Source organism: Neomonachus schauinslandi, chromosome 6, assembly GCF_002201575.2.
Source record: "Neomonachus schauinslandi chromosome 6, ASM220157v2, whole genome shotgun sequence".
In the NCBI taxonomy this organism is placed as follows: Eukaryota; Metazoa; Chordata; class Mammalia; order Carnivora; family Phocidae; genus Neomonachus; species Neomonachus schauinslandi.
Window position 1 is genome coordinate 90425769 of NC_058408.1, and position 25803 is coordinate 90451571.

Consider the following 25803-nt stretch of genomic DNA (forward strand, 5'->3'; position numbering starts at 1 on the left):
ACAGCAGGAATTGTATCTGATTAATTTTGTGTCTATAAAGTACTTTAGAGACGCTAAATTCAAGTTGGCCCGAAGAATTAATAAACTGTATTTGCGAAGACGATAGCACGAATTTACAATAACTCCTGAAAGTTTAAAAACAAAGGTAACTGAGTTAAATTGAAAAATCTAGCATCGCAGCTGTGGAAGCTTGTGGTCTTCTTTATGTTGAATGTAGAATGGATATAATGAATTACTAGCTGTTTTTAGATGCTATAAAATGAACGCCTCGCTAAGGCATCCCAGAGATGAATATATATATATGTACTCATTAAAATCAGTACCCTGAACTGGCAGAGAACAGTTTTCTTCCCTAGAGCACTTCTCTGGGGTAGTCAGTTTTCATTTAAAATGTGAATTTGGGATTTTAAAAGTAAATTTTAAAAGTTCTTAGGTTCGGGCAGAGATTTCAGAACCCCCTACTTGCGATGTGAATCCCAAATATTCTCTGTCACCTAGGAGCATAAAATTGTTAAGGCCATGCGTTCATACCACAAATAGTGCCAGATGACAAATGCTGCTCCCTGTGTAAAAGGGCACTAAACACTTAAATGCATGTGATATACTAGCTCCCTTCTTTATCCTAATGTGGGTCTTTTTTTTTTTTAATGGAACACTTCACCAATTTGTGTCATCCTTGGGCAGGGACCAGGCTAATCTTCTGTGTATAGTTCCAGTTTTACCAACTGTGCTGCCCAAGTGAGCACCTAATCTGGGCCTTTTAATAGTATTTTGTAGAGTTCATGGTAATCAGTCTTTGTCCTACAGCCCATTAAGGGTGGTGCAAAGAGAAGCCCTTATTAGGGGACTCTTCTTATCATTTCTATTTTACTCTTATTTTCTTAAAAACTTAAATAATGATGTTCAAGCACAGACATCTCTCTTAAGGTTATGGTGGAGGGCAATGAGAGAGAGAGTTTTTGATACTCTTATTATTTAAAGAATAATTTAGATCCCTTTTTTTTTCCTCTCCTGGAATTGTGAATTTTGTGTTTTAAAAAACAACTAAAATTCTGATGTGAAATATTTTAAAATTTAAAAATGTGAAATTTTGTTTTTAATTTTTAAATAAGCAGAATTTTTAAATAAATAGAATTTTAAACAAAAAGTTTAAGAAGTAAGGTAAAAACAAAGCATATATATGTGTGTGTGAAATGTGCTCCTTTGGCCCAGCCGGAAAATCATCCACTTAGAAAAACATAAATATACAGTAGCTTTAAGTATTAGAAGTGAAAATAATGGAATCTGAATGTAAATGTAGTATCAGTGTTGTGATGAGATATTTGAGTGCAGTAAGTTTTAATTGTGCCAATACTGGAAGGGTAAAAACCCGACCCATGTCGAACAGTAGATTTCCGACGACCAGAAACAGTAGGACGACGCTCTCCTGCGATGAAAGAAAGCGCCTGCGCTCAGACTCAGTTGGCGCCCGCCCTCTTCCTTTTTCTCCAGCCGCCGTTTCCACTCTCTTTCGCGCTTTAGCCACCCGGGAAGCCCAGCCCCAAGCGTCGCTGGGCTCCGATTGGCTCCTTTGAAAGTCTACGGACTACCTGATTGGTGGGCCCCGGGCCCTTTAGCGCGGTGAGTTTGAAACAGCTCGCACTTAGCTGCAAAGCTGGCTCTTGGAAGTTGAGGCAAGAGCGACGCCGACGTGGTAGCCGCCGCCGCTTTCGTCGCGGGATAATAAGCCGGGTAGAGTTGCTGAGGTCAGGGTCATGCCTACGGGGCGTCTACTCGGCGGGGGCCTGCTCGGAGACCCCGGAGAAGGAGTATTGAGGAACCGGGTGGTATTAGGAGGCCGGACTGGGCAGCAGGGGTCTGCGCGGGGCCGGGCCTCTGGAAGCTAGGCCGCGCCTTCACTCGGGCCCCGGGGGCCTGGGCGTGTGAGCGACGCCAGGGCCCGGCTTTCCCGGAAGGCTCGCGGGAGCCCAGACCCGGCGGCCATACCGCGGGGAGGGCAGGGGCTGCCCTGGCCTCGGAGTTGCAGTCTGGGGTCGCGGTGGGCAGTTCTCGCGAAGAGGCCGCCGACCTGGCTGAGGAGATTTTCGGGTCCTGCGTGAAGCCAAACCCTTGCACTGGTTCGACGACGCGGATTTCCAGGCTCGGTCCTAGGCCCTGCGGTTCCGGCCGGTCCCGCGTGCGCTCTGCTCTAGCCTCCGGGGGTGGAAAGCCAGACCGCACCTGGGTCAGGTACCCACGCCGGTTCCCAAAGCCAGGCCGTCCCGGAACACCGATCGGATGAACTGACTTGTGGGCCTTCTCGGACTTCCCTCCGTGCCCAAGGCCCTTGTGCTCCCAGAGCTTTTAAGAACACCTGGCCAAGGATAGAACCAGAGGGAATTTGGATTTTTTCGTTTTTATTTTATGCTTGGTGACTGTTACATACTATGCAAGGCGGAAAGCTAAGAAATGCCGAGAGATGCGTATATGTGTGTTTTAGTATCCCTTAATTTTTGTTTAATACTAGGGTTACCAATGTGCACGTCTTGCTTCCTTTAAAGACCTGGAGGTCTCTAGATAGGAGATGAAGCTGTTGGTGTTTTACATACTGCTGCTAATAGTACAGAGCCTCAGAAGGCATTCAAAAGGCATTTTAAAGCTTCATCCTTTATATTAAATTGTTAGAACAGGAAAATGGAGAGAGGGTAATGAAACCCAGCTTTGAAATTTATTGTTCAAAGTGAGCTCAACAATTTTATTGTTCTTTAGGTATAGTAAATCTGGATATTGTAGAAAAAGGTGATTATCCTAATTATTGCCGTTTTGTAAAATTAAAATAAAAAATATTTAAGATTGGCACTCATGGCCAGTGTAGTGCAATTTTGTTCATTTAAAAAGATTTGTCTCTACTTCTGGAATGATTTTGAAGATGACTGTGAGAAATAGAACTTAAGTGTCAATTACTCAGTGACCTTCATATATGATTTTAGTGATGAGTGTGTTAGAAAATCAGAGTAATTATGCTTGGGCTTCTGAAGATGTTTCAATGGCAAACTTCTCAGCTGAGGAAGTCTTGAATGTCTCCTTGTCAGCATTTCAACTGACATTTGAGCAATCTTGCTAATGGGTGAGCAGTGTGGCCACATTAGCTCTCTGTTTGTGTCTTTAAATATTTTTCCTTTTGAATTTTCAAAAAAAATGTAAAGTACAAATTGAGTCAAATAACATTATTTGTGGAAGTGTTTGGGTATAACTGACACACATTGGTGCTCCTTAGAAGTGTTACATAAAGAAAACATACTTCTGGTTTTTGTTTGGAAGGGATAGATAAGTTGATAGCTGAATTTGAGGGTTAATTTGACTGGAAGAAGCTAAATATTATGCTGGTTAAGATATACAAATCTAGTGTTTTAAGAGCTAACAAAGATGGAAAAAATCTTACTGCAGAAGTCCTTTCCTTTGTAAGTGTTGTTTTAACATAACTAATATTTATGGAAAATTAATAACTGCACTAGACACTGGAAAATGCTTTACATATTGTATCTCATTAAAAACTTAAAACCACCTTTTGAGTTAGTGGCATGAGATCAAATCAGCTTTTCCTCTCATTTTAGGATCTACCACATCTGCTGATTAACTATGGAAGATTATACCAAAATAGAGAAAATTGGAGAAGGTGAGTGGTTTTAATAATAAAGTTTTTAAAAAATGATTTAGTAATGCTATAAATCTGGGACATGAAAACATGTAAATATTTATTAAAATCCAGTCTTTAAGGTATCCTGTGCTAATGTGCATTAATTATATGTTCTTTACATGGTAACTTGTAAAATGTTCAGATTTTAAGAAAGTTGAAATTATTCTGATATGATTCCCTGTCTACCCTCTCCATCCCCCTAATAGTCTTACATTTTAAAATACTAAACACTTAATATTTGTATTTTGAGAAGACTATTGATACCTTGTATGTGTGTTGGTGGGGAGAGGTTAGGGCAGTAGAATTATGTTAAGTTTAATACTGTACTTTTAGTCTCATACAATTATTTTTAAGATCAGTATTTTTACCTAAACTTTGTAAATTAGTACAATAGACTATTAAACCAATTTAAATAAATTTTCTATTTAGTTTCCTTAGATTTAAATGACCTGTTATGTGTACATGTTTAAGCAAATTTAAAACAAATAACTCTTGTATATAATCATTCATTTCCTTTCTGTAGTACTTAAAGTTTTTAAAGAATGTTTATGTGGCATAAATGGAAGAGTAAAAATATCCCTTTGCCTTTTTTTTCCAACAGAATATCTAAGTTTCTATTAAGTTGGTATTTACATTCTACACTCTAGGAACAAATGGTACAGCTTGTACAAAGTAATTTGCTATTAGAGTCCAATTTAGATAGGTTCTGTTTGAGGAACATTTCCAACTAGTATATTTTTAGTGTGTTCCAAAACCGTATTTGTATAAGGAATACTACTAAAAATCCAGGGGCGGAGTACTGGAAAGAATTTAGTGAGATAGTAATGATAAGTTTAGGTGGTGATTGGTTTAGAGATCTATTCTTTTTCTTAACTTACAAATATTATATGATATTTTTAAAAATCACTTAAATACTTTGTAATACCCGCTCAATTAAGCTAATTTTGTTTCTTAGTTGAAAATAAGAAAATCTACTGTCTTCTGCTTTGAGTTTTTCTTAATCCCCAGAGAATTAAATGAGTGCTGATTTTTAGTTTGGAACAAAAAGTTATTCTTAAAGTGTAAATGTGTTTTTCTTTAAAACTCTGGAACTCCTAACATGCAGGAGACTACAGATTTGACTCTTGAGAAGAGGTACTCTAATTGAAATACAAGCAGTAAAGAGTATAATTTCAAATGTAGTCTTATTTCCTGGAGTTAAAAGATTCCATTCTACTACATGATGTCCTCATATTCCCAATTCACTGACCCCTGGGCTTTTGGCAATGGCTGTTCTTTCACCTTGAAAGCCACTCTCTGCTGCCTTCACTTTCATCTTGTTCTAGTCCAAGTGCATTTTGTAGTTCCCTTTTTGTTATCCTTAATATCCTTTTTCTTTACTACATTGTAAGTAAGCTTTATGAAGTTTGGGATTTTGTCTTGTTCATAAGTGTTTGAACAGGACTTGGCAGTAGTGTCTAGCACTATTGGAGATATTAAAATATTTGATAATAACATTATCTATTTTTCTTTGTGTGTTTTCCTCTGTTTCTTTTTCTGGTTTGTATTGTCTTGACTACTCCAGTGCCTGGCTGTTTTGGATTTTGTGGTGGACACGTTTTTGAAAAAATAAATTGTATGAATAATTTAAGGCCTAGATGATACCTTTCACACAGTATTTTCTTTTGGTTTGCCAGATACCTGGTCAAATTCTACTAGCATTAAAGTAACAATTTGAAGTTAAATTTCTTTCCCTCAACTTTATTTTATTTCCAAACATAGAGAAGTTGAAAGATAAATTCAATGAACCTGTAATACCTTTTACCAAGATGTTAATTTTGTCACATTTACTTTATTATCTGTGTGTGTTTTTAGCATTTTGTTTTTCTTTTGACCCATGTAAAGTAAGTTGTAGAGATGTGCTTTACTACTAAATACTTTTGTATGTATCTTCTGAAGAACTAGCCAATGTCATGCATTTCATTTGGTGACTAATGTCTCCTTAATCTTTTTCTAATTTAGAATAGTCATCCTGACTTTTCCACCTTGACACTTGAATTTTTTGACAACTTGATTCATTTCTTAAATACATCTAGACTTTTCTTGTTTTAGTTATTACAGAGGTGTTCTCTGGTTTCTTCTGAATTACAAAGATCTGAGTGTTGTCACATTCTGTTATAAGAAAACATCTTTTTGGATCATAGAGAGTAGCTATATCCATGATGTGGGACCTAACTTGGCCTTTATTCACTCAATAAACATTTGATTAAAGTTTTTATGCTTACCATTTAGAGTCTCCAGAACTTGACCATAACTAACATTATTTTTTTAATTTAATAATGTGTAGTTCAGGGTGGTTGGGTGGCTCATTTGGTTAAGCATCTATCTGCCTTTGGCTCAGGTCACGATCCCAGGGTCCTGGGATCATGAGTCCCACATCTGGCTTCCTCCTCAGCAGGGGGCCTGCTTCTCCCTCTCCCTCTGCCTGCCGCTTCCCCTGCTTGTGCTCTCTCTGTCAAATAAATAAAATCTTTTTAAAAAATATAATAATGTGTAGTTCATTTCAGAGTATATATTATGCATTTCATAAATAATTTTTGGTGCTTAACCAGCAGAATCATTCTGCTTTGTTTAACTAGAGCTCTGTACTAGTAGTTATAAGAGTGGTAATGGTTCATAGAGTCAGAAGAGAGACATAGAGCATTGTGATGTCTAAAATTGAATAAATACTAAGGGTTAGATATAAGTTAGTTAATTGTTATAAGTAAATTTTAGGCCCAGATGAGATTGTACAGGAGAGAGAGGAATAGTAGGGGAAAAAATTAGTTCTGAATTTACCATTAACTGCTTATTATGCAACTGACGAATCTTGAATTTGCTTTAACAGTGTACCAGGTAATTGTGCTACTGACTTACCTACTTTTGTGGTTTTTGATGCAAGAATAATTTATATCCAAAAAATGGACAGACTTTAATTGAACAGAAGGTTATTTTTAAGGATGGTTGTGAAGATCAATAAAATCAGGGTTTTTGTTTTGTTTTTTTAATTTTATTATGTTATGTTAGTCACCATACAATACATCATTAGTTTTTGATGTAGTGATCCACGATCCATTGTTTTCGTATAACACCCAGTGCTCCATGCAGTACGTGCCCTCCTTAATACCCATCACCGGGCTAACCAATCCCCCTTCCCCCCTCCCCTCTAAAACCCTGTTTGTTTCTCAGGTCCATAGTCTCTCATGGTTCATCTCTCCCTCCAAATCCCCCCCCATGTTTCCCTTCCTTCTCCTAACGTCCTCCATGCTATTCCTTATGTTCCACAAATAAGTGAAACCATATGATAATTGACTTTCTCTGCTTGACTTATTTCACTTAGCATAATCTCAGGGTTCTTTAAATCTGGAATAACTTTGGTTATCCAAAAGTCACACTTAACCCAAATTTAGTCAAAATAATGTAAAATTTTAGGCTCTTAGGTCAATTATGTCTTTAAAATCATACCACTATTTAGGAAGGCAGATAATTGTATAGAATTTCTCTGTTTAAAACAAAATTAGAACAAAGTTTATGTAACATCACCAAACCATCCTTAATATTCTAATTAAGCCAGGAGATAATTTGATAGTAGTTCTTAGCCTTTTTTGAAATATTGCTACCTTTGGAGAAACTGATAAAACTATAGATCTCCTTAGAAAAATGGACTCTAATCACTTTTGAAGTTAAACCGTTGTACAGAGAAATAGCAGGTTATTCAGAATTTTATGTAGTCAACAAGTTCACGATCTCCCTATATTTTCCAACCTGAATTTAAAATTTTTATTTATCTGTTTATTTAAGATTTTATTTAGTTTTTAAGTAGGCTCCACACCCAACATGGGGCTTAACCTCACGACCCTGAGATCAAGGTCATGCTCTGCCTACCGAGCCAGCTGGGCACCCCTCCAACCACAGTTTTAAAAAGCACTTATCTCGGGGCACCTGGGTGGCTCAGTCGTTAAGCATCTGCCTTTGGCTTAGGTCATGATCCCAGGGTTCTGGGATTGAGCCCTGCATTGGGCTCCCTGTTCTATGGGAAGCCTGCTTCTCCATCTCCCACTCCCCCTGCTTGTTCGTTCCTTCTCTCACTGTGTCTCTCTGTCAAATAAATAAAAATCTTAAAAAAAAAAAAAAAGAGCACTTATCTGGGACTAAATGTATCCTGTATATGAATTTTTTTAAATTTAAGGTTTATGCATATTTATTTTTGGGGGGAGTGAGAGTGAGCATACAAGCAGAGGGAGGGTGGCAGGCAGAAGGAGAAGCAGGCTCCCCGCTGAGCAAGGAGCCCAATGCTGGCCTTGATCCCAGGGTCCTGGGGTCATGACCTGAGCTGAAGACAGACCTAAACCAACTGAGTCACCCAGGCATCCCATTGTATATGAACTTTTTAAACTAGTTCATCTCCCTTAATATTGCCGCTTCTGTTCTCTGTATCCAGCCTCCTGCCCAAGATTTCTTATACTGACATTGTTGCTCATTATCTGAAGCTTATATATCAGAATCTGTGTTCTTGTTAACTTCCAAATGGGTGTGAGGCTTTCATACTATATAGTAGATATTTTGAACTTTATTAAATTTACTAAATTTGCTAAATATTTCCCAAATATTTAGTAAAATATTTTAGCTCCATTTTTTCTATTTGAAATGCATAAAACACTCTCTACAGTTTTCTGAAAGTGTGACAGTGACTCCTATTAATAATTCCTCAGCCCAAATCATCTTCACCCTATATTTTATGCCTGCTTTATTGTTGGGTGGGATATTTGAAAGGAGAGAAATCTCAATCGGCAAAGGATCCATTTTCTTTTCTTCTCTAAAATGTGCTGGGAAATTATTGGTAATTTAAATGTATGGGAAAATTGTGACAACTACATGAATTTTATTTCTAAACTATAGACATGATAGCTTGTAGTTAGCCTCAGTTTCTTTTTGGAAGTGATGAGGGTATAATTATGAGTAAGACACTTCCTATCTGGTCACAGTAGACATTTCTATCATGTGACACTTAATGGGATCAGTCATTTTTTAAAATCTTAGTTTGTGGAGGGTTTCATATAGTAGACATTTACTTTGTCTGTTTCAGGTACCTATGGAGTTGTGTATAAGGGTAGACACAAAACTACAGGTCAAGTGGTAGCCATGAAGAAAATCAGACTAGAAAGTGAAGAGGAAGGGGTTCCTAGTACTGCAATTCGGGAAATTTCTCTATTAAAAGAACTCCGTCATCCAAATATAGTCAGGTATGGTATATCTGAATTTAAACCATTTTCCGCATACTATTTCAAATGTGAATTTCAATGTGGAAATTTTTACATTTGCTTAATATCTGGTCTAACTTTGCTGAGCGGAATAGAACCCTACTATTTTTGTTCAGTGGGAATGCCAGGCATAGGAAGAATAGGCTTAAAGCAGGAACAGAGTTAGAGGAGCTTGGTAATAAGAGATTTGTATTGGGGGCTGGAAAATCAAGGTAAACTGGCCAAGGGAGAAAAGGAAATCCTTTTTCACAGACCTTTATCACCGATACCAATCTGAGCTCTGGTCCTTGAAGACCCCTTAGAGTCCTAAGACAGGTAGCTAGGTCAGATGAAAAAAAATTTTTTTCTTTAAGTATTTGGATTGGTGTTTGGGGATTTGTTTCCTAATAGTCCAAGTTAGGGTTTAATTGCATTTTTCTGGGGCTGGAAATAGTGAGCAACTGTTAAGCGTTCCTAGTAAATTTTAAAATTTATTTCTATAATTTACTTCATTGGAAAGACAAGGTCTGAGCAACAGTCAACCTAAAAATGTTCTAAATGTCTTTTTTTTTAAAGAAATGTTCTTTTGAAATATAAGTGATTTAATAGTTAGCACCTTCAGCATAATATGACTTAATTTTCACTTGCTGCCCTGAATGTCCTTTCTCAAATTCTAGTTTAGTACTAAAGGTTTTCACTACTAGGGAAGCTACCATCTTTTCTTTCCCAAAACTATGTATTTTTTGTTATAGAAAATTTCTTACAGTCTCACTTTCTGTGATAGCCATTGTTAAATTTACGGAAGTTTTATTTTGTGAGAGGTCAAAAGTGTTTGGTAGATTTTTTTTTTCCACAAGATTGTTTTATTCTCTAGTCTTCAAGATGTGCTTATGCAAGATGCCAGGTTATATCTCATCTTTGAATTCCTTTCCATGGATCTCAAGAAATACTTAGATTCCATCCCTCCTGGTCAGTTCATGGATTCTTCACTTGTTAAGGTAAGAAGCTTATTTAATTTTATTAGTATTTATCCACTTACTAAATTTATTAGTATTTATCTTACTTAATTTTATTAGTATTTATCCTCTGAGTGTAAAGGGTTTACTCTAGAAGTTCTGTATTTTGGGGGAATATGCTTAGAAAAAATGTTAGTAGAAAGAGGAAGAAAATATTTTTCTTCCACAGTGTATAGATTAAAGTTACCCTTTTTATTAGTAGATAGTGCTTCTAGTTATAAAGTGAAAAGCAGTGCCTGGGATAACATAAAACCATTAAGTATGTATTCCATTGTTGGGAACTAGGATATTTTGGTCTTTATTTGGCAGTCAGCTGTGTGTAAAACAATGTAACAAGCTTGGTAGGGTAATGACAGCAAGTGGTTTTATTTTATTCTGGTTTTGAATGTTTTAATTTATTGTTGACATATTTCAGTTAAATTATAAATGTATCATTTTTTTTAAAAAGCATTGTAATCTATAAAGTAGATGTGTCTTTCCTTTAACTGTACCAATACCAAACCACTCCTCAGGGGTAGGTAGCCATTGTTAGTTTTTTAGTAGTCTTACAGATGCTTGTATGTCAACTTTGTATATACACATACACTGTTTTACAGAACGGTAAAACCCTTTTTCTGTGAGACATTCAGCATAGGTTGCCCATCTATCTAAATGTTTGATCTAATTATTTATTTTTAAAGATTTTATTTATTTATTTGAGAGTGAGAATGAGCAGGGGGTAGGGGGAGAGGGAGAAGCAGACTCCTTGCTGAGCAGGGACCACCCCCCCCTCCCCAAAGCAGGGCTCAATCCCAGGACCCTGAGATCATGACTTAAGCCCTGAGCCAAAGGCAGACGCTTAACTGACTGAGTCACCCAGGCACCCCTGATCTAATTATTTAAACCAATTCCATACTGATAGACATTGAAGTTGTATTCCAACTCGGTGATTTATGCTCTCATGAACCATGCCCCAGTAAATCCTTATGTTTATTTGTGGTCATTTGCAACTTTATAGAATAAATTCTATTTTTTTTTTTTTTTTAGATTTTATTTATTTGATAAGAGTACCAGTGAGTGCACGAGAGTGGTGGGGAGGAGCAGAGGGAAAGGGACAAGCAGACTCCGTGCTGTGTGCGGAGCTGGACTTGGGGCTCAGTCTCACAACCCTGAGATCTTGACCTGAGCTGCAACCAAGAGTTGGATGCTTAACTGACTGAGCCACCCAGGTGCCCCTAGAATAAATTCTTATAGCTTTAATCAGTGAGTTGAAGATGTTCATTTACATTTAAAATCTTGATAATGCCAGTTGCCCTCTAAACAATAGTAGCACTTTACTCATCGTGGTGTGTGACAGTTATTTTTTTTAGCACCTACTTCTATCAATCTTGTAAATATTTTATCAGTCCATTATGTGAAAAAAGCATATTATCATTTTGTATCTCATTTAATAATTTTTCATTTTTAGCTATTTATAAACAGCCTATACATAATTCTTTTTAAAAAATATTATTTTAAGTAATCTCTACTCCCAATGTGGGGCTCAGACTCAAGAGTCGCACTCTGTTCTGACTGGGCCAGCCAGACGCCCCAGTCAATTAAGTCTTTTTTTTTTTGTTTTTCTAACAGTTGATTTTATGTATTATTTGTAATTTTGAACTTTATAAGTCAATACTATTACTATGTGTACTTTATATTTCTGTAATACCCCTGTTGCTTCAAATGACAATTACATTGTCTGGCAACACCTGTCTTATACAATATTTTTCTCTGAACTAATAAATAGCATGTTATGATAATTACCTTTATTTAAATATATAATCATAATATCCTGTTTTTTATTTCTTTTGGAATCTATGACTAGTGTTTCCAAAGAAGGAATTAATATGTAATGATAAGAAATAGAAATGGACCAACCTTATTCAAAATAAAAAGAGTTGCTATAAACATATAGACTAAAGTTTAAAAAACTGTCTGTGGGGTGCCCCGGTGGCTCAGTTGGTTAAGCATCTGCCTTCGTCTCCGGGTCCTGGGATTGAGCCCCGTGTCCAGCTCCCTGCTCAGTGGGGAGTTGGCTGCTCCCTCTCCGTCTGCCCCTCTCCCTCCACTTGTGCTCTGTCTCTCACTTTCTCTCTCAAGTAAATAAGTAAAATCTTTAAAATAAAAAACTGTACAGAACTTAAGAATTGGGTACAAAAAATAGTAGAAGACTAAATGAGTTCATATGGATATGGATGTGTCCATAAGGAAAATATCTTTGTCTCAGGTATACAAACATGATACTGTAATATCAATGGGCTTCCCACCCCCAAATGCTGCTTGTTAGTCTCAAATGCCTGAAAGCTTTTGTGGTCGTTAAATTATGTCCCTGCATTATAATTTCTTATATCTTTTTTTTTTTTTAAAGAATTTTTTTTTTTTAAGATTTTATTTATTTATTTGACAGAGAGAGACACAGCGAGAGAGGGAACACAAGCAGGGGGAGTGGGAGAGGGAGAGGGAGAAGCAGGCTTCCTGCAGAGTAGGAAGCCCGATGCGGGGCTCGATCCCAGGACCCTGGGATCATGACCGGAGCCGAAGGCAGACGCTTAACGACTGAGCCACCCAGGCGCCCCTTATAATTTCTTATATCTTAGAAACAAACCCACCAAGATTATTTAGAAAATCATTATGTGGGACAGTTAAGTTTCTAACTAATTTCCTTCTTCCAGAGTTATTTGTACCAAATCCTACAAGGGATTGTGTTTTGCCACTCCAGAAGAGTTCTGCACAGAGACTTAAAACCTCAAAATCTATTGATTGATGACAAAGGAACAATTAAACTGGCTGATTTTGGCCTTGCCAGAGCTTTTGGAATACCTATTAGAGTATACACACATGAGGTATGTAGAATAGTGTTTTTTGGTGCTTTTGAGTAATTGTGATTGCTGGCTTGTTTTCTGTATTTGTTCATTAAGTCAAACACTCAATAAGAAAGATTTCCATCCTGCCAGCATGAATTTATTGCCTCTCAGCTCCAAACTCACTCTTCATTGCATGCTATGTGAAAATCTAACGGGGCCTTTAAATATTCTTTCTTTGCCCACAAGCGTGATGGCTGTAGCAGGTGTGGGGAGAGGCACTGCCGGAGGAAGGGGTGTTCCTTGGTACAGTTCTAAGAGTTATTCCTTATTAGTTAGTCTCTTTTTCTAACCCTCTTTTGTTTAATAATCCTTCTTAGTAAACTTTCCCCAAGCAAATCACCGTGTAGTTTCTGTCTCCTGATTGGATCCTCTCTGGTACACAAATTGGTAAAAGAGAGGTTTTGTTGCTTATGGGTTACTGTTTCAGACATACTTAGAAACTACTGAATAAAATCAAGTTTTGTCCATGTTCCACAGATGACTTGGCATTTCATTTGTTACTTCCAGAGGGAAAGGGAGTGTTGACTTCTATAGTAAAGGACTTCTGGAAGATGGTTTTCTGTGGCATTGTCTATCCCTGAGCCCAAAGACTATCTCCAAATCAGAACTTATAACATTGTTCATTTGGTTAGATGTATTGGCTTATTTTCATCATTTTTCCTATGGCTGTATAAAAAAGTAAAGATTATTTGGTTCCCATTGGCTTAAACAGTTGCTACTGACCTCATTAAGTTAGAGATGATATTTTTACCATCGTGATAAATTATAGATACTAAAATAGATCAGCTCTGACCACTAATAAACTTATTTGACTTGCTCATGTTTTTAGCATGTAAGCAGTGTATGTACGTGCATTGTACAGTGTCACACCCAAATCCATTATCAGTGGCTTTTTTTTTTTAAGTGAATGCTGTCTTAACTATTTTGATTCTTGGACTTTAATGATTTGAAAAGCAAGAAAAGAGCTGGTATGCTTTTATCTGATGTTTGTTTTGTTTTTTTTTAACCCCCTCATGAATAGAACTTACAAATGAAATATTTATCTTCCATTTATTATTTTGTGTATAGTTAGTTGACTTTCAAGCAATGTTATCAGAGGCAACCATGGAACCTTTTAAAGGACAGTCCTACTGAAATATAAAAGTGTATATTTAGTAATTTAATGCACTGCATTTATTCAGTGTAAAAATTTGCTTTGTAATAGGTGGTAACACTCTGGTATAGATCGCCAGAAGTATTGCTGGGGTCAGCTCGCTACTCAACTCCAGTTGACATTTGGAGTATAGGCACCATATTTGCAGAATTAGCAACCAAGAAACCACTTTTCCATGGGGATTCAGAAATCGATCAACTCTTCAGAATTTTCAGGTATTTTGTCTTTTTAAGAACTTTAAAATTTCGGGGGCGCCTGGGTGACTCAGTTGGTTAATCAACTGCCTTTGGCTCAGGTCATGATCCTGGAGTCCCGGGATTGAGTCCCTCATCGGGCTCACCGCTCAGCGGGGAGTCTGCTTCTCTCTCTGACCCTCCCCCCTCTCATGCTCTATTTTATTCTCTCTCAAATAAATAAATAAAATCTTTTTTTTTTTTTTTTAAGATTTTATTTATTTATTTGACAGAGAGAGACACAGCGAGAGAGGGAACACGAGCAGGGGGAGCGGGAGAGGGAGAAGCAGGCTTCCCGCCGAGCAGGGAGCCCGATGCGGGGCTTGATCCCAGGACCCGGGGATCATGACCTGAGCCGAAGGCAGACGCTTAACAACTGAGCCACCCAGGCGCCCCAATAAATAAAATCTTAAAAAAAAAAAAAAGAACTTTAAAATTTCAAGTGAAATAATAATGAAGGCAACATGTATTGTAATATTAAGATTATATTTATGCTTTAACTAATAATTTCTTGTTTTGCTCTACCCTTTTAGAGCTTTGGGCACTCCCAATAATGAAGTGTGGCCAGAAGTGGAATCTTTACAGGACTATAAGAATACATTTCCCAAGTGGAAACCAGGAAGCCTGGCATCCCATGTTAAAAACTTGGATGAAAATGGCTTGGATCTGCTCTCGGTAAGGAGACCCTTTATACTGACTTAAGCATTTTTGATTCTGAATGTGCTCAATTCATTTCCTTTACCTGGGAAGTAGAAAACCAACATATATTGAGCTAGGCACATAACTATTACGCCTGTTATGTTTATTGTATTACTAGCTCCATTTTAGATTCCAAGAAACACGAGTGGTTTTGAGAGGAGGTTTTAGCATTAGTTGTTGTTTGTTTGAGTTTTTAATCTGTTAGGTAGCTACAGATGCTCTGTGAAGGAGAGGCCAGGCTTAATATGCCTTAATTGTTTTTAAGTAGCTGGTTCGTAGTAGCCTTCCTTTCTAACTCTTTATCTCGGTGTTTACAACTTTTTTTTTTTAAGATTTTTTTATTTATTTATTTGAGAGAGAGAGAATGAGAGACAGAGAGCATAAGAGGGAGGAGGGTCAGAGGGAGAAGCAGACTCCCTGCCGAGCAGGGAGCCTGATGCGGGACTCGATCCTGGAACTCCAGGATCATGACCTGAGCTGAAGGCAGTTGCTTAACCAACTGAGCCACCCAGGTGCCCCCTACAACTTTTTAGTTTATCTGAGACATAGGTGTTTTCCTTATTGCTTGATATTTTTAGTTATTGAAGCCTTTTACTGCAGGAACTCATGAATTTCTCACTTTGTGCCTCATATGTATATCAGAAAGGTTAGTAGAAGGACTAACGTAGTTCTTAAAAATCTTTCCCCTTTACTACATTGCCATTCCCAAGTAATAGTTGTTTTCTTTAAAAGCAAGACAAAAAAATCTATTAGGATAAAATAAATTGTCCTAGGTAGGCCTTTAAGAAGGTAGGCTTTAAGAAAATTGTTTTAGAACAGTATTTAAATATTGAGCTTTTAGACAGAACTAATTTTTATGAATCTCAGCTAATGTAATGACAGAAGAAAATAAGGTTTGTGTAGGTTACTGAACAAAAAAATATGTATATTGCTCTATTATCCTGTAAACCTTCCAATTGGTCTTTGGGCTCCTTTCAGAATTTATAAATCATTATGCTACCAAATTCAGCTCAGATTTCCAAATTGCTTTATGCTTTAACTAATAATTAAGTGAATTAGTGAAGTCCAAAGTCCTTTATCTGTCATTCACATATTTTATATTATCAGTTGTTGATTTGACTTAGAAAGTGTTCCTTATCCTGGGCCCAATCTGTCTTTTTAACGTCTGTAATTTTTGAACACAAAGAATTTCACTTCAGTCAGTGAAACAAAAATCAAATACTGTAAATCATGGTTCCTTAGTCTAGCTGGTATTGACCTCTTGGACTGGATCATGTTTTGATACTAGGGGCTGTCCTGTACATTACAAGATATTTAACAGCATCCCAGTCCTCCATCCCATAGCTACCAGGATCATATTCCTCTCACTTGTGACAACCCAAAATGTCTCCAGACACTGTCAAATGTCCCCTGACAGGCAAAGTCTCACCCAGATGAGAACCACTGCTGTAAATCCTCAGACTTCGTTTTAGATTTAAACTCCTTAGTTCTAAGAACTTGGGCAAGTTACTTAACCCTTGAGCCTCAGTGTCCTCATTGTAAAATGGGACCAGTACTTAGCTTTTGTGGTGAGGATTAAGTAACATCATATGTGCCAAGCACTTAATATAGTGCTTGTTACATGATAAGAGCTCAGAGGGTTACTAGATAGTAAAAGTATATCTAGTCTGCTTATTGATTTGGTTTTCTTTAAGATTAATGTTTAAGATAAAATTTAAGATCAATATTGAACTTTATACAGTCTTTTCTGGTGATGTGTAAATTAAAACTTTAATACTAGGTTGTCTGACTATAATTCATTTACTGACTCATTTTAACTATGTTTATAACACATTGTGCTCTGGTTTTGTTTTTATTTGGAACTTGCTGGAAGCTACATTAGAAACCACTATAGTTAATTGCCACCATTTCAACAATGTTATAAATAACTCAGATGGCCATTTAATTCTCAAAGTAAATATAATTAACTAGATATCTTTCTTAAATTTATGTCCTGGTTTTAAAGCTATCTCTGAATGCTTGTGTCTTAAAGCATGATTTGTAGCAAAAAGAGGTTGTTGAGATATCTGTAATTTAAGGAATAAGTTATTTTAGAGCTAGAGGGTGAAGTATGGAGGATGAGGCATTTATGTGGTTTGGTATTGAACTAATGGAAATGTTCATTTAGTTTTTTTAATTAAAATTATTAACTTATGGCTTATTGGTAGAGAAATTAAGGCTTTATGGAAATTTTTTTTATGGTTCATTTCTTAATAAAAACCTTTTTTGCTTTTTATCTCCCCCCCACACCCCCAGAAAATGTTAGTCTATGATCCTGCCAAACGAATTTCTGGCAAAATGGCACTGAATCATCCATATTTTAATGATTTGGACAATCAGATTAAGAAGATGTAGCTTTCTGACAAAGAGTTTCCACGTATCAAGAACAGATAGTTATATTTTTACTGCTAACTTTGTCTGTTTTTGTTTTGTGTATTTTTCTTTTCTTTGTTGTAAACTTAAGCTGTACTTCATCTTCTGATTTCAAAAGTGTAACTTAAAAATGTAAATATTGTTCTATATGAATTTAAATATAATAATTCTGTATATGTTTATAGATCTCACTGTAACAACTTTGTTACCATAATAAAACTATAAGTCTAGTTTTGATGTCAGGAATTGCAAAAATTTTGAGTTAATTTAAATCATCGCAAACCTTAGAGTCTGGTTTTCCTGTAGTTGGAACCACTAAAATTTAGGAAAGTGTGCTAAGTTCAAAGTTCGTAAAGCTTTGAAGTGTTTTGATACTCTGAGTGTTTGAATTTTGTCAGTTTCTTGCCAATTGGTAACTGTTCAACCTGCCTAAAGATGAGTTTTTTCTGCTGGTATTTCAATTTATGACCTAAATGTTTAAGCATTCAGAATGAGAAGACTATCCAGATTTGAGAAATGATGCTAAATTTATAGAGGTTTTCAGTAACTTATGAAACTAACATTAGAGCATGCCAAAGTTTTCTAAGTTTTACAGTCAGAGATGAAGGGCTGCTCACAGCAGGGAAGAACAGTTTAGATAATTTATGAACTAGCTTAATTTTAGGTAGGTTATGAAAGTTATTTGTCTAAGTGAATTCTTATGCCTTGGTCAGAGGTAATAACTAGAAAAAGGAGTTGCTCATCTTGGCTTTCAAGTCTGACTTAAAATCTATTTGCAAATTTTGACATAATTTTGCCTTTTAGCAGCCTTAGAAGGTTCTAATATACAAGTATTTAGCTAAAATCACTAGCTTTAGGAATTGTTAAATTAATAATGTTGTTTGTTGTGATTCCTATCTATAAGGAGCCTAATTTAAATTATTTGTTATAGCCAAGAGAAATTTCTATAAGAAGTTTTAAACTTTTTCGTGTACATCTATCTGTTATCTAACTATAACCATCTATTTTTCTTCCCTGTTACCTAAGGCTGGAATGGGCATTCCTGTGTTATTGGTTGCATATGTAATGTGTGATCTACTTAATCTATATTGTCTTGGAATTTTTGCGCTCTGTAGGAGAAAGTGTGGTTTTTTTTTTGGCACTGGGATTTGTAAGATGAGAGGTTTGGTGGCCTTGTTCTAGGTCCTTTGGTAGAAGCCAGCCTGCAATAAGAGAATGCAGAACCTAGAGATGGAAGTTGTTTGGGGTCACATTGTAAAGAGTTACGATTTCATGGTGGGAATTTGGTAAATGAAAGGTCACACAAAAGATTTAATTGAGATGGTGAAATGACATACCTACAGACTTGAGTTTTCTTACCTATAAAGTGTTGAACTGGCTCTGTTTTTCAAATTGTGGATTGCAATCCTATAGTGGTTCAGGACCATTCTTAATCATGACCCTCCCCAGTGTAGACTAGAAACTCAGTGTATCTTCTATAATTATTTCTTGGTATTTTGGTTTCAGTGATGTACAGATACATGAGGGTTACAAGTGTTTGGGGCTTTGTGGATTTGGTAGAAGCAGCATGCAGCCTCACTGTGATTGCTCCATGAAAGTCAGTAAGTCGTCAATTTAGAACCGACTTTGTGGACCAGGGAAATGAGATGGTAGAACAAGTGCGATCAACTGCTATAATGAGCATCCTACTTATTTGTGGAGTCCGACGAAAGTGTTTATGTCAGGGGCGCCTGGGTGGCTCAGTCGTTAAGCGTCTGCCTTCGGCTCAGGTCATGATCCCAGGGTCCTGGGATCGAGCCCCACATCGGGCTCCCTGCTCTTAGGGAAGCCTGCTTCTCCCTCTCCCACCCCCCTGCTTGTGTTCCCTCTCTCGCTGTGTCTCTCTGTCAAATAAATTAAAAAAATCTTTAAAAAAAAAAAAAAAAGTGTTTATGTCAGCTTCAGTGGCTGAGTGAAAAGCTACTGAATTGGGTCCTCCCTCATCTCATGCATATTTTTTAATTGGCTTGTGCTATGGTACTTCTGATTAATTTTAAAATGGAATGTGTCTCTGGGCCAGTAATTCTTAAATCTGTTGTACACTAGAAACACCTGAGACTAATTCTAGTCCTACCATGAACAATTCTGAAGTTGAAAACTGGGAAATGTGTCCCGGAAACTATTTTTTTCAGAAGTTGCCCAAGCTGATTCTGATGCCAGTTATCAGTTGGTGGGGAGTTTAACGAATTTGGACCTACATCTAGTTTTAGTTGTCTTAAAACTTCATGGCATCATGCAGTATCTTTAACTTGTTCTATTTCTGTTTCAGTCTGTACTCTTTAGTGAGGGGAGATAGCTATATATTTTGTCACCAGTGTAAGATTTTCATATACTTGAGTATATAGCACTGTGACAATTGCCATATGTTAGCATTGTCCCTAGTCTTTACAGGAGGGTTTTTTTTGTTTTTTGAGTTTAAATATATAAGCAGTTAATACAGAGGTTAATACATAATGTACAATAAAATCTTGGGGACATACATATATAAATTTAATGTTTTGGGGAAAATGATAGAATTTTAGAGTTGAGTTAATAAGATGGCCCAATAAGAGGTCTTTTGGGGACTTGGATTAACAGGCTTAAATAACTGTTAATTAGCAAAATAATTTTTAACTGGAAAATTCTGTTGAATGGAACAAACTTTTTATATCGGTGCCGTTAGCAAACTGTACTTTATAAATAGGATCAACTTCAGGCCCATCGCTTAAGTAATTGCCACATTCAAACTGGAGGCATTGCATAGGACCATAGAGACATTTTGCAGGTGGATGGAACAGAGACAACTAGGAATGTGTGTGGAGTGAAGAGAGTAGTGGGCATTGTTTAAATAGGTTTGGGCCAAAATGGATAGAGTATTGAATGACTAAAGGGAAAGGGAAGGATGGAGGGATAAAAAGTAAAGACCTAGAAGAGGGAGAATTATTTCTGACTTAAAAGTATCTAAAAGAAGGCAAAGTTGGGGTAGTAATGGTATTGGAAAGCATTGTAATTTTAGTTCATTTGGTGAAGTTTAATGAGGTGTTTGGAAGCAAAAGTAGATCTTTTAATCCTGTGCCTTAGTGTAAATTTCAACTTTTTAAGATATCTTAACTTCAGAAGAGGGGCGCCTGCATGGCTCATTCGATTAGCGTCTGCCTTCAGCTCAGGTCGTGATCTCAGGGTTCTGGGATCGAGCGCCGCGTCATGCTCCCTGCTCAGTGGGGAGTCTGCTTCCCCCCTCCATCTGCTCCTCTCCCCACTTGTGTTCTCTGTCTTTCAAATAAATAAAATCTTAAGAAAAAAAAAAACACTTCAGGGACGCCTGGGTGGCTCAGTCAGTTAAGTGTCTGCCTTCAGCTCAGGTCATGATTCCTCTCTCTCTGACAAATAAATAAAACATCTTTTTAAAAAAACCCCACAAAACTTCAGAAGAAATGTATTGCGAGTCATACAGTTGGTTGTTGAAGAGGAGAAAAGGTATCACAATAGTAATATTCCTTTAGAATGCTGAAGGTCTGCTTTAGCAGTTTGCATTCGGATCTCCTGGAGAGCTTGTTAAAACCGATTTCTGGTCTATGCCCAGGTTTCAGTAGGTTTTGTGTGGCAATGAATATGCTTTCTTAACAAGTTCCTAGGTGATGATGCTGATGGTTCAGGGACCACAGTTTAAGAATCACTAATGACTAGTACTCAGAATTGCAAAGAACTGAAGAGAAGCCACCTATTTGGCCCACGTGTTGGGTTTGTAGAGGGAAGTACAGGAAGTGCAAAAGGAGAAATGGACCTAAAGCCAGGCATACATTTAAAGGTCGAACTGGAATTTGAACCTAAACCTTCCATTGTCATTGTTGACAAAAGTGAATGCTGTGATGTAAAGAACTGGAGAGATTAGGGTTTGGCTCCCAGTTCTGCCGTTTCTGTTTGTGACCTTGCATAAGTTACTCAGTGTATGAGTCGGTTTCCTCACTTGTACAGTGGAGATCACAGAACTTATTTATGTAAATATATGTAATATATTTATATAATATAGAAATAGGATTGTAGCATCGTCAGGAATAGAGATGGGCTTGCCAGGCATCCTGCATATATAGGACATGTCCATTTTTGCCAGGATGCCCTAAATGTCCTTTTTTTCGATATATTACAAAAAATTGGGCAGTTAGTGCTATTTTTCTGCTACAGTAATTGCTACTTAAATCCATTAAATAGCAACACTAGGTGGGGGAGAGGGTGTAGGTGAGGTTCCTAGCACGTGGTAATTTCTTTGCACGCTTAGTTAGCAGTTTTTCTCGTTCCCTCTTAAAGCACTTCTTTTACTTTCTCCTTCACTGAAGTGTAAGTCCAGTGAGGGCAGGGGCCATGTCTTGTTCTTCATCCTCCCAGCCCTTGGTCTAGTACCTGGAGCATTAGACATGATTCCAGTCCTTTAAGTTTGCCCAGAGGTAGTGGCACCTCGCCTTCAGTAATAATTGGACATGTGTTGTGAGCAGCCACTATGCTTTACATACATTTCCTCTGTGTTTCCACAGCAACCTTGTAAGGGAACAAGCATTCATTTTACAGATGATGAAACTAAGATTTGTAGAACCTGCTGAAGTAACCTACCAAAGACCACAAGGCCCGTAAATGCGAGAGCAAGGAGGGATCTGGGCTTTTGGTTTCAAACTGTTCTCTTTCCATGGCATCATGTTGGTTCCCAGATAAATCCATAAAGAAAACATGTATCTCGTTTCAAATTTAAGAAATCATGGAAGAAGGCAGGCAAATAACTAAAGCCAAGGCGGCCGAGATGCCAAGAAGCACCAAACTCAGGGTTGTCAAAACCAACACGATGGGCCTGCAGGTCTCTTCATTAGCACCAAAGCTCCTGACAGGTTATCCCAAACCTCCATGTCAAGGTTGAAAGGACCAAGGTCACCAGAGGAAGATAACAGCTTTCGATCTAGTCCATTTTCCTATCCCATTTTAGGTGGCAATATCCCCTTGTATTGGGGGAACCCCACTACTGTAGCATGTGGTCCTATTGGGGTTCTTAATTCTGGCTTTCCACTCCTTGTTCATAAGGATGACCCAGATTGGATCAGCTGTAGTATGCCACAACCCAGCTGCAGTAATTGGTTCAAGGAGTGGACAAGTGACCTAAACAAGACCCATCAGGGTCCCTTTTGCTATAGAAACCTTGAGAGAATGAAGTGCTCTTTCTGCTGGTATTTTTAACTTGGGAGAACATGACTGGAATCCTGAGCCATCTTCACCACAACTCGAGCTACCTGAGCTGACAAAGTGATAAATAGATTCCTGGGACCATGATGTCCCTGCTTCTGGTCCTGAAGCCCTGGTTCCTGCAGGGCTGCTTTAAAATTGTATGAGCTACTCAGTATTCCTTGTAGGTGTAGGGACTGTGGGTTTTGTTTTGTTCTAGCTTAATCTAGTTTGAGTTGGGCTTCTGTTGTTTAAACCTCAGAGTCCTGACTAATTCCCCTGTCAATATAAAGGCAACTGGATGAATAATTTTAAAGGAGCCCTCAATTTAAGCACCCTTGTAGTTATAAATTCCTGCATAATTAAATATCTTCCTTCTTTGAAAGCTCTTTATTGCTCATAATCAGTTTTCACTGCAGCTTCTAGTACTGTTTGTGTAGGATAGTACTGATATAAATGTATGCCTATTGACCTTTCAAAAAACCTATAAACTTTGGGGAAATGTTTATGTTATGGATACCTACTCTATCAGGAGTAGAAATCTGTAAAATCCACTTTTCTACAGGCAGTCATTCTTTTCCTTGAGATAGGATTTCACAACCATGCTGTACTTCTCTGTTAAGGAAATAATGCAATAACATGAGTAGAATGTATTTGGAAAATTTATTTGCTAATGAGTGTTAGTAGTTCCTTATATTTGCAAAGAGCTTTATAGTAATTAAGTAGCATATGCTATTTCACTAGACAGAAGCTTCCTATACTATAAAAGTGCCCTGAACTATAAAACCACAAGAATAATTATACCATAACACATTCTTTATAATACAGAGAGAAAAGATACATTTCCCAGCTGAACATAGCCATTTGTCTCAATGGTTTTGGTATTATGACAAACATACTTATGTGCAAGAAAATATAAATGTGTTCTTCATGAAGTGTGTTCACTGCTTCAAGGATCCAAATGGGAAGCAGAGCATTTGCTCCATCTTAAATCTTGCTAGAATTTGAACATAGTTTTAGAAGTGCTTTTTGGCTTCTTGTTTGAAATACTTCTCATGCACAGGCACTAATGGAAAACGGCTCAGAACATAAAAAAGATCGCAAATTCCCAGGTGAGCACAGAATGTTTTTTTGACCCGTCAACATCAGTCTGAAGCCCCGTGAACTGGATGACAAATGCAATGTGAATTATATGTTGGGAGCTCTTAATTAGCCATGCTAACTAGAAGGTCATAGCAGGTTGGATATCTCTAAAGAACAAATAAATCTCACCTTCCTTGCCCCAAATTTTGGCATTCACTGTGTGACCCACCCACTTTAAGCAATGAATTATATTAATTAGTTAGTGAAATAAACTTGTAGAATTGAATGGGGTCTCTCAGACATCAATTTAATCCTTATTTTCCCCAGGAGGAACCTGTGGATTTTAGCAATAGAGTGAGAATTACAACATAGGCTTTCTGATTTCCAGTTTAAGGAGATTTCTACTGTTTTAGATTGGCTCTGACAGTGAATTTGGGTCAATAATGGAGTCAAGAAAGAAATGTATTTTAAGGATGAAATATTCAGGCAGGAGAAAACCCAAGTAATCAGGAGAAAATAGTAAGTTGGATCAGAGAAAGTTACATACATTTTCACTTCCTAGAAATTAGAAGGGAAATAGCCAACAATGCAAGTAACACATGCAAGCCAAGCACACGGTGCACAATAGGAACTGAGTGTTGTTTGCAAAAGCAATAGCAATTCTCATTCTCTACGCCCCTTCAGAGGATAATCTGGGACTTAACTCAGATGCTACGGGTAATTTTTTTTTTTTTTTTAAAGATTTTATTTATTATTTGACAGAGAGAGAGAACAAGTAGGCAGAGAGGCAGGCAGAGGGAGCGGGAGAAGCAGGCTCCCCACTGAGCAGGGAGCCCGATGCGGGGCTCGATCCCAGGACCCTGGGATCATGACCTGAGCTGAAGGCAGCCGCTTAACTGACTGAGCCACCCAGGCGCCCCGCTACAGGTAATTTTTAAGTGACACTTTCTAAAAACAAAAAACTTGATCCCACTGCAGTTTAAGTATAAGATAAACATTGTGCTAGTTAATATTACATATTCATAAAGGTCTCCGGCACTGGAATAGCTAACATATATTAGCTGACATGTATAATAAAAGAAAAAGGCAAAGAGCTCAACTTCATCTCTTTTATCATTTTTCAAGAGAAATATCTCGTGTGTTATCATGTTTGGAATATTTCCTAACATGGCCCACAAGTGAGGAATAAACAATTCAATGTGCCTAATGGCAAAAAATAAAAGAATTATTCGCAGACAACTGGACTTTTGAGCAGATGTTTATTTAAATCCAAACAGCAACTCCTACTTTTCCTGTTATCTCCAATTATGTGATGCAACATATTTACCAGAAGAAGCACTTTTTAAAAACAGCCTTCCGGGGAGTGAATAAACAATACTATATTTGGCTAACAGCTGCTTTTGGAAAATGAGATGTCAGCAAAGCTGAACGTTGTTTAAAGAAAACTAATTATCCAACTACCTTTGACTTGGATCGGAGTAAATAAAGCACTTCCCTATTTGCACTGAAATGTTTTGTCTAGGATTTAAATATTAGGTATTAGCCAGATATTTTACTTCCTCCTTTTGCCATGTGGAGCAAATGAATTTAAAAAAGTATTCCTGTGTTTGATTTTGCTGCCAAAACCACTTTAGGTCATCGGGTGCTGTATAAGGCTATTGCTTCTTCGCTTATTCACCATCCGCTATTTCTGGTCTTCAGTTTAAAGCAGTATTTATGGACACATTAAAACCCAGATAACCTACTGACATACACTGTGGTTGTATTTGTGTGAATTTATGCAAATGTCAAATACTATAAAGTTATGTTTAAACCCGTGTGGAATTTGAAAAAATGCAAATACCCCCAATTTTTGAAAATGTATCTTAAGGTTGGCAAGCCGAGTAAAAGGTAAGAGTGATTTATGATCTTGCTGCGCTGTGCTCTGGCTGGTAGCACAGAAATACATGCGGCCCTTTGTCAGTGTCATGTGAGCCAGGCTGGGTCTCCCTGAACTAGAACTCCTGCCGGTGGGGGTGGGAGGTGGTTATGATGCTGTACTTACTTGAACATTTACTGTTTATAATTTGAAACATTTTTACATCCTGAAGCAGTCTCATCCACGCACTCATTAAATGGGGGTCCGTGGCTGGTGCTGAAAAATAGGCCTAAAAATTAGGCATTTTGGAATG

The 25803-nt window shown here is 37.4% G+C and overlaps 1 protein-coding gene and 1 non-coding gene across 5 annotated transcripts; one reads left to right on the forward strand and one right to left on the reverse strand.

The window, feature by feature from the left end:
* Positions 1–641: 641 nt before the first annotated feature.
* On the reverse strand, positions 642–746 carry LOC123325182. The gene has a single exon (XR_006540288.1). It is a non-coding gene; the product is annotated as a U6 spliceosomal RNA (small nuclear RNA).
* Positions 747–1495: 749 nt separating this feature from the next.
* CDK1 (cyclin dependent kinase 1) lies at positions 1496–18131 on the forward strand. 4 transcript variants are annotated; one of them, XM_044916475.1, is made up of 8 exons: positions 1496–1620; positions 3594–3655; positions 8781–8937; positions 9809–9932; positions 12641–12811; positions 14037–14200; positions 14752–14893; positions 17213–18131. In XM_044916475.1, the coding sequence occupies exons 2-8, from the start codon at positions 3619–3621 to the stop codon at positions 17309–17311; spliced, it is 894 nt and encodes a 297-aa protein (XP_044772410.1). In that variant the 5' UTR covers positions 1496–1620; positions 3594–3618; the 3' UTR covers positions 17312–18131. The 4 variants fall into 4 exon arrangements, with proteins under 4 accessions (XP_044772410.1, XP_021555430.1, XP_021555431.1 ...); XM_021699755.2 differs by lacking the exon at positions 1496–1620 and adding an exon at positions 1625–1745 and having other exon boundaries at positions 17213–17613; XM_021699756.2 differs by lacking the exon at positions 1496–1620 and adding an exon at positions 1663–1731 and having other exon boundaries at positions 17213–17613.
* Positions 18132–25803: the final 7672 nt, after the last annotated feature.